Source organism: Leuciscus leuciscus (assembly GCF_965113295.1).
Source record: "Leuciscus leuciscus genome assembly, chromosome: 14".
NCBI classification, from domain to species: domain Eukaryota; kingdom Metazoa; phylum Chordata; class Actinopteri; order Cypriniformes; family Leuciscidae; genus Leuciscus; species Leuciscus leuciscus.
In genome coordinates, this window is record NC_138738.1 from 9,492,437 (window position 1) to 9,509,600 (window position 17,164).

General features: G+C 38.6%; 1 protein-coding gene across 9 annotated transcripts in view; it reads left to right on the forward strand.

The window, feature by feature from the left end:
• Positions 1–17,164, forward strand: part of foxp1b (forkhead box P1b) — a 195,197-nt gene that overhangs the window by 124,429 nt on the left and 53,604 nt on the right. For 8 of the 9 annotated variants that reach the window (XM_082137340.1, XM_082137335.1, XM_082137332.1 and 5 more), the window contains one exon: positions 6,293–6,388. In XM_082137340.1, coding sequence (XP_081993466.1) covers positions 6,293–6,388 — 96 coding nt within the window. Of the gene's footprint in view, positions 1–2,482; positions 3,222–6,292; positions 6,389–17,164 lie in introns of those variants that run through there. The other variant, XM_082137341.1, reaches the window with a different exon arrangement.

Consider the following 17,164-nt stretch of genomic DNA (forward strand, 5'->3'; position numbering starts at 1 on the left):
ATTTTTATTCAATCTTAGTTACTGATACAGTATATACACTGCAAAAATTATATTCTTGATGGTTAATTTTGTCTTGTTTTCCAGTTTAAAACAATTTAAAACAATATACATTTACTTGAGAAGCAACACTGATTAAGATAATAACCTGAATAACTTATTTTTTAGACTTCTTGAAAAATGTAATGCTTATAATCATAAGTCTTGATATGTTATGCAGTGTTGCCACTCAAGTAAATTCATAAGGACTTTTCGATATTTTATCTGAAAAACCAGTCAAAAAAGACAAACTTTTTTTGCATGCAATAATGACCTTGCAATGGCTAGTCCGGTCTCCCCTATATATACACCGTATATAACATATAGAAACTCCCTCTATCATTTTCCATTTTTTTCTGGGTAAAGTGAATCCACAAATAGGGATTTGTGTGGCAAGCCAATCTGGTCTTAAACAGAGGGAACCCCCAAAGCCTGTACATAATCCACATGTGCTAGTGACATAAAGACACACACAAGTGCTGGCTTAGATATTATACTCTACACTCAAATGCAACACGTAAACAGATGTATATATGCACAAGGATGCTGTATGTGTGGAAGTGTGAGCGTAGGGGATGACAAATAGGAAGAATATTGTTGTCACTGTCAGCGATTACGCAGGGGGCCTTGTTGGCTTCTCAAGGGTTGTTTTCTAGTCACAAACACCTGGAGGGGTTATCGCGTGTGTTTGTGTGTGCGTCGGCGGAGCCATGACATCAAATAATCCTAACAAGGAATTTTAATGAAGGATTCGCAAGACATCAGATGTCCGGCGCTCGACGAGTCGCATGAGTCACTTTCAAGCAGTGTTACGGCGCAAGAATTAAAAGGACTAGACAGCCACTGCTGACCTTTTCTTTTGCATTAAGTGATTTTAATGAACGTGTTTTCTTTCACTTTTTTTCCATCCTATCCACTGTCATCAATATGTATTTTGGCTGATTAGCATCAAGTTGCCCATAGCGAGGCACGCTTGTGCTCCGCCGTCATCTGTTAGCATTATCTGTCTTTGAACCGTTTTTGTATCCGATCAGTTCAGCCTAATACGTCTCTTGATTCGCTATTGTAGCGCCCAGACAGCACGTTGTTCTCTTCACTTTAAACGTGCCTTCAGATGCCTGGCCTGTCATCGTCTGGCAGTTTATCGTGCTTGTGTCTGGAGCTGCTTTTAGCCTAGCGCGTCTATCAAACCCCCGCTACCTTTGAATGCCAGATCAAAAGATGAATTCCAGGCAAAGAGATGGAAAGGGGGAGCGCAAGGGGGCTGTTTGTGCATGTGTGTGTGCGTGTGTGGGGACGGGCGCTTTGTAAACATCACAGTGACAGCTCACAATGGGTCGCTTTACCCTCCGCCAGTCAGCCGCGCTCACTAGCTTGTTAAACAGCAAATAATTCCTTTGCCCGGGGCCCGTGCTCACCTCGGAAACGGTGCCAAGTTCATCCTCTCTCTTCTCATTAGTTTTGATCCTGACAGAGTCTTTGAATCATCCCTTCGTTGCTCTTTTGTCTTAATTGCCTTTTTTCCAGTCGTTTTCGATGAAGACGTATCTTTTAGCTAGCTGCATTAACAACAAGAAATTTGTTATTATTAAGGTGCGCTTGTGAAGTCTTAGTTGATATAGAAGATGTTCTCCTGAAAGCGTTCTCAGCAGGAAGCAGACTTGTGGTTTTGCGTAGCCTAATGTTGTTTTTTTTAGACCTCCGTATCTCCCGATTGATCATCTGGTTTGTTTGTTGACAGCCTTTCTGACGCAATTAACAACTGAAAGCAACACATTGTACTTTATGTCCTCATCTTGAAGTGTCTCAATATCACATCCTGTTGACTCAAATATACTTGTTCCAGCACTGTCTCAGTGCAAACTGTGCACACCAAGTATTTTTATGTCATAAAAGTTTCTGTGTAAACAAAGCGTGTGCAGCGTCAGTGCTCATGCAGTAATCTTACGTTTGAGGGAGCGTTTCTGTTTTATGTTCCGTCTGGCATAACCACCAGACCTGAGAGTGAGAGAGTGAGTCGCTACGCAGCAAAGTATTACTTTTTATAAAAGAAGTCTGACTCATTTCAACACTTTTTTATCTTTGGTCACATGGGACTTTGCAAAATGCTGAGAAAGAGCACCTGAGAGGAAACGCATAAATTAGTAATATACACATGGTTTCTTGGCATATTTTTTTCGGATTGATTAAAAGAGATAAAACATAGAGAGAGGCATTAGATTCAAATCTGGTTTCCGCTTGTTTTCATTTAGGTTTAAAAACATTTAATAAAATAAACATGTAAGCATTTTTATTGACACTTTCATTGTGACTTGTATGTATATCTGTGTGTGTAGCCTATGTGTGTAGATAGATAGATAGATAGATAGATAGATAGATAGATAGATAGATAGATAGATAGATAGATAGATAGATAGATAGATAGATAGATAGATAGATAGATAGATAGATAGATAGATAGATAGATAGATGTTTGTGTGTGTGTGTGTGTGTGTATACTGTATATACACACACATAGTAACATTATAGTAACATATAAAACACAAAATAATATACATTCAAGTATTCTGACAAATTAGTTTTTCAAACAGAACTTTTCAGAAGACTTTTTGCTAATCCAAACCTACATGAGCACAAAATTTCACTTGTTTATATCCACATGTCCCTGTCTTTTGAGTTCATACTGGATGGGTTTTCTCACATTTCTGCTAGTCACCCGAAATGAAGAGTTTCTGTCCATTCATGGCACTGGAAGACTTTAGTGTCATATTGTCATGCATATTTAATTATGCTTCTATAAATAGGGTATTTATTTTTTTCTGCTGCGTGCGAGCGCCTGGCTGGTCAGTGTGGGAGGGGGAGAGCGTGGTGCTGGTGGTTTGGGTGAGAGAGTGGCTTAGGGACTGTCCCTTTCAAATAAGCCTCCGTCATATTTAACGGGCCTCAGGTCAGCATGGAAATATCGCTCATTGATTTATTTGATGAAGAAAGGTTTTTTTTTTCTATTACTGGAATTTAAATCACAAAGAAATTGGAGGGCAGAGGGAGCCGTTGGTATGTAATGCGTAAACTGTTAAGTTCAGTCTGAATAGATCAGAGACCTTGTTTAAAACTTCAGCAGCTCTTTCCTGATGTTGGGATCCTTAAGATATTCGGCACAGTATTCATGCAGCAAGGAACAGAAGGTTTGATGAACTTTCCCATATATTCTCTTTCCAATAAATTATTTAGGAATAATAATTGCAATTGTTTAGAGCCATAAATCTTACAAATTCATGCTTAAAACAAGAAAAAAAAGAAAAAAAAACTGTTTTCTCATGGTGTACTAAAAAGATAATTATATTTTCTGAAAATGTATTTTACACTTTTTTGTAATAAATTATTTTTGCAGCATATCTCAAAAGATCAAGGAAAATATGATTCAACTTGATATAACCCGTTTACTTCTGTGCTGTGTATATATATATATATATATATATATATATATATATATATATATATATATATATGGTAATATATGTTTTAATGTAATATAGTGTAGCGTGATGTGTTTTTGTCCATAATGATGACGGTCAGTGTCAGACGGCACTGAAGTGGCCCCTCTGTAGCCTGTTATTATATTCCTGCCTCATGATGTCATCCCACAACTCCAGTGCATGAGAAGGTCACTCACTTACACACACTCTCTCTCTCTCTCACACACACACACACACACACACACACACACACACACACACACACACACACACACACACACACACACACACACAAACAGCTGGCTTCTCCAGCCCAGCGCTTCAGTCCTCATCTCCATGGCTTCTTTATTGAGCTCTTAGAGAGCAGGACCAGACAGTAACCCTTTACTCTCTAATATAGCCCTGCACTTTATCTCAAAACCACCCCCTTTTCCTCACTTTTTACATGAAGTGATGTAAATTTCATGTCATTCAATGCAAACCCACGTGTTTTGCACACTTTCTCGAGCCCTCTACAGCATCAGATTGCTAATAACAAGCCACTAATATCAGATAATATAGTCTAAACTCCGCCCACCGAGAAGCCCAAGGGTTTTAGATGTTCCTGCGACTGTTTGTTGAATTGTGGGAGTTTTTGGTGTGATGAGGGTGGAAAGAATGAAGCAGTTATTTACTCAGATGGTTCTCTGGTGTAGGTGTGAGTCTGCCCCTGCTGTTCTATGGGAACACGCTGCTTGCTTTTCTTGGTATTGGTGCCCTTTTTTTCTTCTTTTTTTTTTTTTTTTTTTTTTGCTCAACTGGAGAACTTTTATTTTTCCGAGCACTGCTGTTGCTTTTGTTTGCTCTGGATGGCATGTCTGATTATTTATGGTGGGGGGGGGGGGGAGGGAGTAGTCCAGCCAGTAAACATGTGACTGCACAGTATTTTGTTTTCCACTCACAGGGCCATGTCCTTTGACAGATATTTTGAAGGCTAATAAACTTTTTATTTGCTTTATGATCAGGGGAAGGCGGGGGTAAGCAGACAAACAGATAAATGGAGAGAGAGAGAGAGAGAGAGAGACTGCCTACCACACTAACATTTCTGTAGCATATACAGTAGTATGACAACGTAGTATGAAACATTCTGTATGGATAGAATATCCAGACCAACTACTACAGTTGTCAACTACAGTGTACAGTGCTGGGTAGAGTAAGTTTTTTACTTCTTATTTACTCAGCACTCAGGAATTAAGAGATTTTTGTATTATATTACATTTAAATTATATTAAATTATAACAAAAATGTGTATATTTAATAATACATTTATATTCATTTAATTAATTATTTATAAATAATAAATGTATTACCATCTAGTTGATTTTTACCTTAGCAAGTACATTATTTGCTAAAAGTTTTATTTAATTTTTTTGTAAATGTGTGATCATTTGTTTCCGAGCTGATAACACTCCATTCGCTAAATTACACATGTAACATGGTGTCGTGTGACAACATTGTAGCGTATGTTTAATGCCATAATGTGTTAATTTCCTTTTTTTTATTTTTTTTTATAAAAGTACTATACAGTATATACTCGGGTTATATACTAGTAGTATTATAACTAAAATAATACTACTAAACTAGTAAACTAATTTCGACGCACCGAGCCTCGGGTATATTTGCTGATAAGATGCTGCTTTCAAACACTCTCGTTCCCGTATGTTTGAGCACTCTCTGAGCATCAAAGGTTTCTATTTAGAGTGTGTTTTTACAAGCGTTGAGCATTGTAGCCAATCACAATCGTATCTGTTGAACGTGTGAAGTTACGCAGTTACTATCAACTGTGCTGCTCAATAAGTAGTCAGAATCCACTTGATACCACTGAAAACACTCAAGCTTTTGTTTTGCTGAACGCGAGCTGCATGCTCACCAATCCTTTCATTATAACCAACTGTAAACATGATGTAAATAAGAAATGTATTGTACAATTAAGACAGCTTGTTTTATATTAACGAGAGTTTTCGCGAGAGTGCAGAATTCAGTGAGCTTGCGCTTTATACATTGGCAGCCTTAGTTATTATAAAGGGAGGATCTTCTTGCTTTTGGTTTAGTACCCATTCACAATTTGAATACAAGTTTAGTTTTTCATGCTGCTACGTACACTGCAAAGTTTCTGGATTCACAACCGTATTTAAATACGCGATTGAATCGGAAACTCCGATGATTGACAGTGATAACCAACGGATGAGACAAAACAGGACAACATTTTCTTAAAAGTTCTTAATTCAACAGTTTTGTACCAAAATTGGTACCGAGAACCATGACATTTCACTGGTATTGGTACCGACTACTGAAATTTCGGTACTGTGATAACCCTAGTATATATAGTAGTGTACAGAATGCTAATATTTTATTCTGAACATAGTCATATTAAACAACAGCTTGTGTCCTCTCTGTTCCCTGCAGCTGTAATCTATTCACTGAAAATGTTTTGTTGACTGTTTTTGATTACCATTTTTGATAAAAGTTTCCTATCAACTTATTTTCACCTACATGTTTGTTTTGGGGACTAATCGTTGCACATGTGACCAAATGAAGCTGTACATTTGTTTGAAAACAGAAGAGATGGAAAAACAGTATCTTGTCCAGCTGTAAGAACATGGCATCATTTGGATTACATCTTTGACGTCAAATAGCAGTAGGGCTGTTCTCAAGGGAGTGTCAGTCCCCAAACACAACACTATCCAAACTGTTGTTCATGAACATTTGTTTTCTCACACCATTTTTTTTTCCTCACTCAGGCCTTACAAGTTGCACGGCAGATCCTTCTCCAACAGCAACAGCAAAGCAGCGCCCTCAAGTCCCCTAAAAATAATGACAAGCAGCCTGCACCACAGGTATGTGTGCGTGTGTGAACCTCCGATGTTGCTCAAATGTTGCTTTCTGACTGCTCAGGAGACTTAATGGAGTTCTCAGAATGTTTTAGTTAGAAGTGTCAACTGTCTCAGATGTTTCTCCTCAAATGCGTTATGAGAAATACAACAGAAACAAATGAGAAACTTGCTGAAACACAATATCGACCTGTAAAATGTATGTGGATATAGGTCAGATGATTAGATTTTGGCAGAATTAGGTGAGAAATGTTGTGGTTCATATTATTATCTTTGGTGTCTAAGATAATCTGAGCAATGTTTGAGACCGTGCGCTTTTCATGATTTTCTATTTCAAGTGTGATGAATATCAAGTGTGTGGCAATATCAGCCACAATTTAAGCATTTTTTTTTTTTACCCATTATTCATTTAAAGATTTTAATACAAAGTTGAATGAATATATTTTTTATTATAATAAATATATACCATTTTAATTGTTATTCATAAATAATGCATTTATGAACAGCTAGTTATTTTTTTAAAACATATTTTCTGACGTGTGTGTGTTTATGTGAGTGATCAGGCATTATTTGTTTACATTTATATATACAGTTGGTGGTACAACATGTACCTGTCAAAGCTTGACAAACAGGAAATTAAGGCAGACAGGGATGAAGAGTTGGAAGCACATTAGCGTAGTGTTCTTTCATCATTCACAGTAATCTAACAAATCACGCACAATGAAATCCTGTCAGTTTTAGCACATTATGAGCACATGGATATCTAACGTGTGTGCAAGTGTGAAGAGCAAACAACATTAGCTTATTTAATAGAGGTACAGTAAGTATGGCATTCTATCTCTGTCTCTTTCTCTCTGATTTCACACTTAATTCTGTCATCAGCAGTTAAAGGGGGCGCCCGGGAGCATCCCTGTCTCCCGTCTCAGCCTCCGGGCTTTCTATTTGCCTATCCTTTTGTGATGCAAAGCAAATCCGGCCCTTTTCATTTCCCCATCCGCGCCCCTTTAAAAGAGAGCAGCTAGCCGTGTCTGATGCAATATTTACGTTTATTTGAGATCATTCTCGCTCAGATCCTTATCTTTGTTTGAGCAAGGTGGATGTTGTTTGTTTCATGCTGGAATCGCAGGAGACCAAGGGGCATATTTGTTAATTAACGCACATCCCTGCTTTGAGTGAGTCTGTTTGTGTGTGCAATTACTATATAGGCAGGATTTTTCGTGGTACTTGGTAATGAAACGGACAAATTATGCATTTTCTAAGCAATTTGACTGAGGAAAAGGAGGAAAAACATCTTAGATTTGCGTTGAAGGAGTGACTTGAACATCAAAGGGGCTTGGAGTTTGACTCTTTTCACCCAAAACACAACATAGCAACGTGCTAAAAAATACTCTAGCTAAGCTACCACATAGCAACACCCTAGAATCATGACGCAAGTTTTCTGCAGGCATGCACCACTCACATTTTCTTCATCAAAACTCATTTTTACTGAGGTGTTGTGGTAGGGCTGCACGATAAATTGAAATAAATCCAACATTGCGATATGCCCTAGTGCTATTATCAAATTGCAAAGGCTGTGATTAAATGTAATGAATATATGCGCTGCATGTTTCAGAGTGAAGCGCGGAAACTGTTCTTTCACTCGCGAGCAGCTCATGATCCGGTGTTTTCAGTGTCTCAGAGCGGATCACAGGAAACAGGGAACTCATCTCTGCATCTTCTCTGAGTTTGGCTTGCTTATGATGTGTGTTTGGGAACATGCAACATGTGCTAACCATCTTCTCAAACTTGTAATGAGAAGCTCTTATAAACTGGCTGTTGTCAACAAAAGAGAAGCTGCGATTTTCTGACAATATAAAAGCTTTATGATTTAACATTTGAAAGTGATGAAATTAAGGCAACCATACATTTTAGCATTGTAATTTTACAGTTGCACTGTGAAATAAAACTAGTAGTAGTTGTATATTTTCCTTAAATGCTTTTTTTTTTATTCTACAGTGAAATATTGCAATAGTTATATTTCTTTTTATAGTCATCATGCATATAGTGCAATCACAATTTTTATCAGAAAAAAAAGCAATACAATTTTAACCCCCAAAATCATGCAGCCTCGCTTTGTGGCATATCACTATCATGCCATGTATTCTAAAAAAAACTTGTGTAGATATCACTGGAAATAAGCCACAAGGGAAGAAATACGGTATCTGTGACCTTTAGGTTCTGTGTGAATTTGCCGGCATTGAGATAAAGACGAGAGGATCAAGCTAAACCGCTTCACTCATCAGGCTGAGGGGTCAACGGCCAGCAGATTCCACTATCCGGACTGTTAGTAAGTAGAGGAGGAGCAGACCAGCCTCAGCACACAAAGACAGAATTAAAATTCTAATTTATTTATGTATACAGAGAGCATGGCCAACCTGTCACTCACACCAGTGAAAAAGAAAGCATGTGTGTTTTTGTCTTTCTCCCTCATGCTCTCTTCTCTCTTTCTATGACTGTGTTCAGAATGGAATCCTAGTGTACTGCATAATAAATACTGTATACTGCTTGCTATTTGTTTTTAAGTTTGCAAATCAAACATGTAGCCTACAGTATGCTATATTGTATGTCTCTTGCTGGTGCAGTACTCCTTAATGTGAAGTCTTTGGTTGCGTCCAAAAACTGAAAAACCCTGCCTTCGGAGGATGTATTCCAGGGTAGGAACGCATCAAGGAACGCCCAAATTCCAAGTTGGCTTCACTTCCTGTCTCCTGTGATCCCTTCATCTAATCGTTTTTTGAAGGCAGCATAGATATATCCTTCACTCCCTACAAAGTCATTGCCTATAAAGCAGCAAGGCAACAAGTGAGCTGCCTAAGTTTTCAGACGCAGCCTTTAAATCAAGTGGTGAAGTTGAGCACAGTGCATTATGGGATAGTTCCCAGTGTGGTGTGCTTTGTTGTACATTTTGGCACATTCGTTCTTTGCATATAGAAAATATTCTGACACTGCATAGTATGCATATTATATACTGCAGAAATAGTATGGAAGTATGCCATTCTGGACAGAGCCTGCATCTTTTTCTCTCCTTCGTTCCGTCCAATAACTCTTTAGCTCATTATATTATCTGTGCACCCAATAGCTCTTGCTGTCTTGTGTGATCTATCTATCATTAGATGCTGATCTATATTAGGTGTTATTGCTGTATTGAGGCGCCAGAAGCCAGTGTCAATTTGCTTTCCTTACTCTAGAGCATTTTATTTGATTTGTGACCGTTTTCTCACCAATTCAGCATTTCAATCACCCTCCACCTAAGACTTTGAAGATTTAAGTGTTTGCACATTATTTATTTTGGTCAGCAGTGAGAAATGTAATTGTAGCACACTAATTGTTAATTGTTGGGCTTATAGGGATCACAGGGTATGGCAGTAAACTCATGGGAACCTTTGCTAATCGATGGGCGTCTCTAACATACAGTAGTGCATTGGATGCTGGACAATTAACAGACAATAACTCTTAAATTTCTTCATTAGTCATACTAGGAGATTTAAAAAAAAAATTTAAATGGGGGGGGGGGGATCTTTATTAATATGACACACAACATAGAACACCATAAACATCTGGTGTAGTGACAGACCGGAGCAAAGGCTAAACACACTCGGCTGGTCAAAAAAAACGTGAGTAAATCACTGACAAAATGACACGCATAATTAAGAGTCCATGCCACTTTACCACTTTACACCTACAGCAGAGAAGAGAGAGTCAACAAGAGAAAGAGAGAGAGAGGAAGATCGAGAGAGTGCAACTCCCTCCTTGCTAATTACGGTTATCACTGAAATGGTAGGGCTTGAGTCATTAGTTCCATGTGCATTTAATTAGAGGCAGTCTGAAATTGGATTTAACTTATTACTTTTTCATGGATCGCTTTCTTGTCATCACTTCAAATTGGATTGCAGCCCCAGGTAACTAATTATGCCCGCCACAGGATCAGGAGTGGAGAAATAGGTAATTAGGAACAACACTTGCGGACCTTCCTTGATAGTCCACCCTTTCCATGAAATGAGGGAAAATAAAAAAAGACCAAAAAAAGAGAGGATTATTTGCGGCAATGCTGTGAAAGCAGGTGTGGTTGACTGTCCGTTGCTGCAAGGGATGATGGGTAGGGAGCTGCCACCTTTGGAGGATTACAGCTGGGTTAGCTGGGTTATTTTGACATGATTTTCACCCGCCAGCATAATGCCTGTACTAGACACATTGTGGTTTAGTTGATCATTGCACAGTGTAAATGTCATGCCTATTCTCATGCACTCGTGAACTTTTGCCGGTAAAGGCCGCTTGAGCGTAAACTTTTGGCGTTCACGCTTGATTTGGCAAGAATATATAGCAAAACAAACGTGGTGTCAATAGGCAGCCTGAAAAGAGAGGTTGTTTGTTTCCTTGGAAAGTGTTGACGCTTGTTGAGATCAGCTGGTCTGTTCGCTTATTTTTGGTGTAAACATGTGCAAATCATCTGGAGTTTGTTGCTGTACCAAAAACTCAATGATGGAGAAGCTTCAGCAAATGTGCTTGTTTGCGAAGTGTGCTATTAGTTATCTAAGCTGTCAGACTTTTTGTCAGGTTGACACTAAAATGCATGAAAATTCTCATAGACTTTCAGTGAAGAAGGGTCTTTACTAGGGATCTGAATGTTATAGAGATTTAGACCAGCAAGCAACCATTCAGATCACAATTAAAAGGCAATGCGAAACCACTCAGAACACACTAGCAGTCTCATAGAAACAGCCATTCAGGACATCTTAGCAGCTGTATAGCAACACCCTGGCAACCACCCAACATAATACTGCAACATAGTAAATGGTTTAAATCTAATTGTAAAAATGATAACCTGACGTGTGTGTGTGTGTGTGTGTGTGTGTGTGTGTGTGTGTGTGTGTGTGTGTGTGTGTGTGTGTGTGTGTGTGTGTGTGTGTGTGTGTGTGTGTGTGTGTGTGTGTGTGTGTGTGTGTGTGTGTGTGTGTGTGTGTGTGTGGGATGGATGGATGGATGGATGGATGGATGGATGGATGGATGGATGGATGGATGGATGGATAGATACGCCCATATGTAAGATAAATAATACAACAAATTTACAAAAAATGTGTAATTTGAAATATTTACATTTATTAAATTATTTTTCGTTTTACTAACCTTTAGCAATTTAATGTTGGAACCTGATCACAGGATTCCGCTCCTACACTAAGACACAAGCAGCTGAAGTAGTTTTGAAGCATTTTATAACATTCATTGTTCAGTAAATGTCCTCTGTTGTGAACTAGACTCGCTTGTTCTCTCGGGCCTCAATGGTCAAAAATGTCAGTTTTTTTTAGTGTTTTGATGATGTCACAGGAAGTAATCAGTAGAGCTGTTTTGCACAATCTTTCTCCTTCTGTTTCTCTTTGCCTTTCTTTCATGATCATATGAAGTCGTTGGGAGGGCAAGTGGAGGTCAAGCGATAATGTCCTCTCACTTTAACAAATGATGAAGGGACCGCAAACCCCCCACCCCTCCTCCACACACACACACACACACACACACACACACACACACACACACACACACACACACACACACACACACATACGCGCGCGCGCGCGCAGACAGACTGCTATTCCTCGTCTTCATAGAGTGCTACATGACACAGTGCAGAAGTCAGGCCTTGGCTCTCCTTCACTAATACCCTCTTTCTTCTCTGCAGTTTTTTTTCCCTCCAGTCTTTTTTTGAACTACCATTTTTTTTTTTTTTTTTTTGGTGGAGACCCATGGCATTGTCCTGACACATGTATACCACAGTGTAACAATCTGTAACTCATTAGCGATGTGGTGTGCTGGGGCTCGCTGGAGCTCGGCCAGAGCTTCCAGCTTCTCTTACAGACAAACCCAGCACAGCATATAGAGCCCAGCTCAGCCACGAGAAGCCAGACGCGGGCTGTGAAGTCTGTCAACCCCTGCGCTGATCTGGACATGACAATGAGGCTGTTTACAATCCAACAACTCTGATAATGTCAGTGTGGATGGGAGTTTATATGTTTGGGATCGGTAAGAATAAAATAAAATAAAAGTCTCTTATGCTCTGCATGACATTTTTTAATCAAAAATATAGTTAAAAAAACGGAGGGGAAAACGGTAATATCGTGAAATATTAATAGAATTTTAAATAATTGTCTTCTATTTTTATGTATTTTAAAATGTAATTTATTCCTGTGATGGCAAAGCAACATTTTCAGCATCGGTCACATGATCTGAAACCATTCTAATATGCTGATTTGGTCCTCAAGAAAAATCTCGGATTATCAGTGTTGAAAATTATGGAAGCTTGTTTCTGCCACGTCATAAAACAATTTAAAAGATAATTGCGACTTTTGATCTCGCAATTCTGACTTTGAGGAAAAAAAGTCAGAATTCCGAGATAAAAAGTCGCAATTACCTGTTTTAGATACAAGCTTTCATAGAAAATGGTTGTGCAGCTTAATATTTTTGTGAAAACCTTGCTACTTTTTTCAGGATTCTTCGTTGAATTAAGTTCAGATTAAGTACAGCTCTAATTTGAAACAGAAATAATTTCTTACATTATAAATGCCCTTACTATCACTTTTTATCAATCAAATGAATCATAATAAAGCAGCATCCACATAGACACTCAAGTATTTATAAGATGACACTGTTTCAGTATGAATGTTATGTACAGCCACTGGTGTTAGATATATATTTGCTGGAAGTCCAAAAATCATTTCCTTTGTTGTCTTTATAATAAGTGAGTTCCTTTCACACTACTCAACCCATCTGTCTGTACAACACGTTGAATACTAAAATCATCTTCAATACCCAATAAAGACAACAGCACAGAACAGCTTAGATATTCTCCAAAAAGTAACTTTTTGTGTCTCACAGAAAAAAAGAAAGTCAAATGGTTTTGGCAGCATGAGGATTAGTAAATGATGACAGACTCGTCTTTTTAGGGCGAACTATTACTTTAAAGTCATAATCGTTTTGCCGCTTTTTTTTCGCTCTGAAGGATCTCAGAAGGAACCGTCTGCGTATTTCTCATTCCTCCATCTGTGGCTGTAGCCACGTATCATTCCTGTTCTCTTCAGCCGTTTGTTTTTTCTAGTCATATTGTAAGAATGCATTATGTGTAATGTGTAGATGAGAAACAGGTTTGGATGATGCTGTCACGATGAGGTCATCACGTTTTTTTCCAGACCGTCTGGCTCAGCCAGTGAGTAACGTCCAACCATCAGATTGCTGTCGCATCAACTCCGAGCGCCAACCCTTAAAGCAACAGTGCCATTTGAGAGACCTTTTCACTTCAGTCATGTTTCTTTCCTCCCCCCGAGCAGCCCACCAGCCCCTTCCTCTTGTCTCCTCCCCTTCTCCCCTCATCCCTCAAATCTTTCCATCTTTTTGTACGTTTTCCGCCACGGTATGCAGATGTGTGGTCCTTGTTGCTATGACTGATTCATTCGTCCTGCGGGGAGTTTATGGATAGATGTGATTAGGTCGTATTTGAGACTCCAAAACACTAACAGCAATATGAGAAGCTTGGTAAAGTCTCTTGTGTGAAGCCACATCTGACGGCCTGTGGGTTCACTGGAGAACTGACGGTTGTCAGTGGTTAGCATGAGAGGCTTGGGACAGAGGAATATGGGCTATTGTGATCAGAGCGTGCATGTTTAACTGCTTTTAGTAGTTTAGCTCTTTCTCGCTCGCTCTCTTTTTCGTATTTTTTTCTACAGTATTAATATTGTCATTGAGAGTAGACAAAACCCATATGGTGTTGGTTTATATTTATTACAGATGTTAAAATACCTTGCTGTGGCCTTGTGCTGCTTTGTTTGGAAAGGTCGACTGAGTTTAGTAAAGCAAAGATGTTCACTAGATGTTCGCTTGCATTTGGCTGACACTCCTTGCGCATGGCAGTACATTTTTTCTTTGATCTCAGAGGATGCCAGAATGTATAATAAATATATGAAAACAGATTCCTTAACTTAATATTTAATTTTATTTGTGATATATAATTTAAGATTAAAATATTACTACATTTATTTTAATACATTATTTGTAATTAGTATTTATTTAAATTATCTAAATTTTTCCAATATTTAATTAGTTAACTACCGTTAAAATGATTGTAGTTTTTTGGTTACACTTTATTTTAAGGTGATGTAGTAACATTGTACTTACTCAAATAAGTACTGAGTAACATTAATTAACTACATGTACTTACTATAGAGTTACAGTTAGGATTAGGGTTTGGTTTAGGCTTAGTTACTTGAAATGATGCATAATTTACTGTTATTACTATAGTAAGTACATGTAGTAACGTGTAACTACGTCACCTTAAAATAGTGTTAACACTTTTATTCAGCAGTTACAAAAAAAATCTATTTCAAAGAAATGCTGTTCTTTTGAACTTTCTATTCATTAAAGAATCCTGAAAAAAATGTGTATTACGATTTCCACAAAGTTATTAAGCAGCCCGACTGTTTTGAACATTGATGATGATAATACGAAATGTTTTTGGAGCACCAAATCAGCATATTAGAATGATCACAGGAATAAATTACATTTTAACATATTTTGTTTTTATATATGTGTATATATATATATATATATATATATATAGTAAATAGGGCCTCCTTTTGCAGCCAAACATCATCAATTAATCTTGGGAATGACAGATACATGTGTTTCACCCCACGCCAGAGGGATTTTGAGCCATTCCTCTTCTAGAACAGTGGCCAGGTCACTATGTTTTCTGGCTTACTCCTCCAAAATACCCCAAAGTGGCTCAAAAATATTCAGATCTGGTGACTGTGCAGGCCATGGGAGATGTTCAACTTCACTTTCATGTTTATCAAACCATTCTGTCACAAGTCTTGCTGTGTGTATTGATGCATTATCATGCTGGTACATGGCACCCCCTTCAGGGTACAATGCTTGAACCATTAGTCCTCCGGAAGGGTTGGGTCGTGACGCGCCCATCAAGCACAGCAGGGAAAGCCTTGATATTACAGACCAAACCATCACTGATCCACCGCCATGCTTCACTCTGGACCGCAACAGTCGGGTGTTAAGCCTCTTTGGGGCTTCTCCACACCGTAACTCCCAGGGATGTGGGAAAGACAGTGAAGGTGAACTCATCAGAGAACAATACGTTTCACATTTTCCACAGTCCAAGATTTGCACTGTTGGGACCATTGACCAACATTTGGCATTGGCAAGAGTGACCAAATGTTTGGCAATAGCAGCCTGACCCTGAATATTGACTTTGTGGCGCTCCCAATGAGCAGTTTCTTTGTTTTTTTGTTGTTGTTTTAAATGTATATACAATCCAGGTTAGTACCTGGACATCCCTTTCAGACAGCTTCCTCTTGCGTCTACAGTTAGTCCTGTTGGATGTGGTTCGTCCTACAGTACGTGTTGGTACGCTGATGTTACCCTGGACATTATCGCTCTCGATGCACCACAAAGACTCGCCGCCCTGGTCACAGATGAGCCAGCGTCTCGCTGCGCACCAACAGTTTTTCCTCTTTTGAACTCTGATATGTCTCCCATTATGTTGTGTGGATTGCAATATTTTATGGACAGCTGCTACTGCTCTGCTAATTCAACCTTCACACTCTGCTCTTACTGATGGAATGTAAAATCAGTGAAGATTCGCCACCAGGCCACGCATATATAGGCATGAAACCTCCAATACTAGTTTAATTGTCCAACCGGTATTAATATACACATTTCAGTAGCACTTTATTTCACAGTCCAGTTCCCCATGTACATACTATGTTATAGTTATTACAATTACTGGGTAAAAACTAGCCCTAACCCAAACCTCACCTTAGCCCATGTAGTAACCTTAAATTAACCAGTACTGTCTGAGGTAAATAGACTGTAAGTATGCATAGGTGTGCGTACTGAAAAAAAAAAAAAAAAAAGTAATGCAAAAAACTACATAAATTAAATGAAAATATATTTTTTTACAGCAGGTAGTGTGATTTTTATTTTATTTTTATTTTTTTCTATTTTTTTACACTGTTCAAATATGGTAGTTTGTTCTTAAGATTTTGTTTCTCTTTCCTCTGATCGAAATATTTTGATGACGCCTCCAAAAAATAGTGTCTGACTCAAAAAAAGGACACGCTCTGAATCAATCACAATAGAACATAAAGAAAACAACATTCCCCCACCCACTTCATTTATGTCAAACATCACCAACAAAAGCTCGTGTTTTGACTGAAGTCAAAGCCGCAGCGAAGCACAGACCGTGGTGGAACACTTTTCGCTAACGTATCAGTACAGGATTAGCAAAACAGGATCTGCTCGATATTAAGCAGCTTTTGTCATAGTGCAAATTGCTAAATGCACATATAATCATTTCAGAGTTTGTGGCTTCTGTAGTGATTGTCTGTTCCTCATTACCTGTGCCAAATATCAACACCGCACACATACTGTACTGAAACTGCTGCCGTCATGATAGTCAGAGGTCAGAGATGACTGTTTGGTCTCTGCTCATTCATTAATAGAAGTGACATTCAAGATGCGTGTGCGTGTGTGTGTGTGTGTGTGTGTGTGTGTGTGTTGGTCCTTCAAAACGAAGGTGGTTGCCTACAGCACCAGCTGTTTTCTGTTAACATCACACCTGTTCATGCTATAACCTGTAAACAACAGATTACGTTTAGTCACAGGACAGCGTTACTAATGAGTTTATTTAGACCCGCACAAAGGTCTAAGAACGGTCTTTAAACAAAGAGATCTCGTCATAGTAGTAGT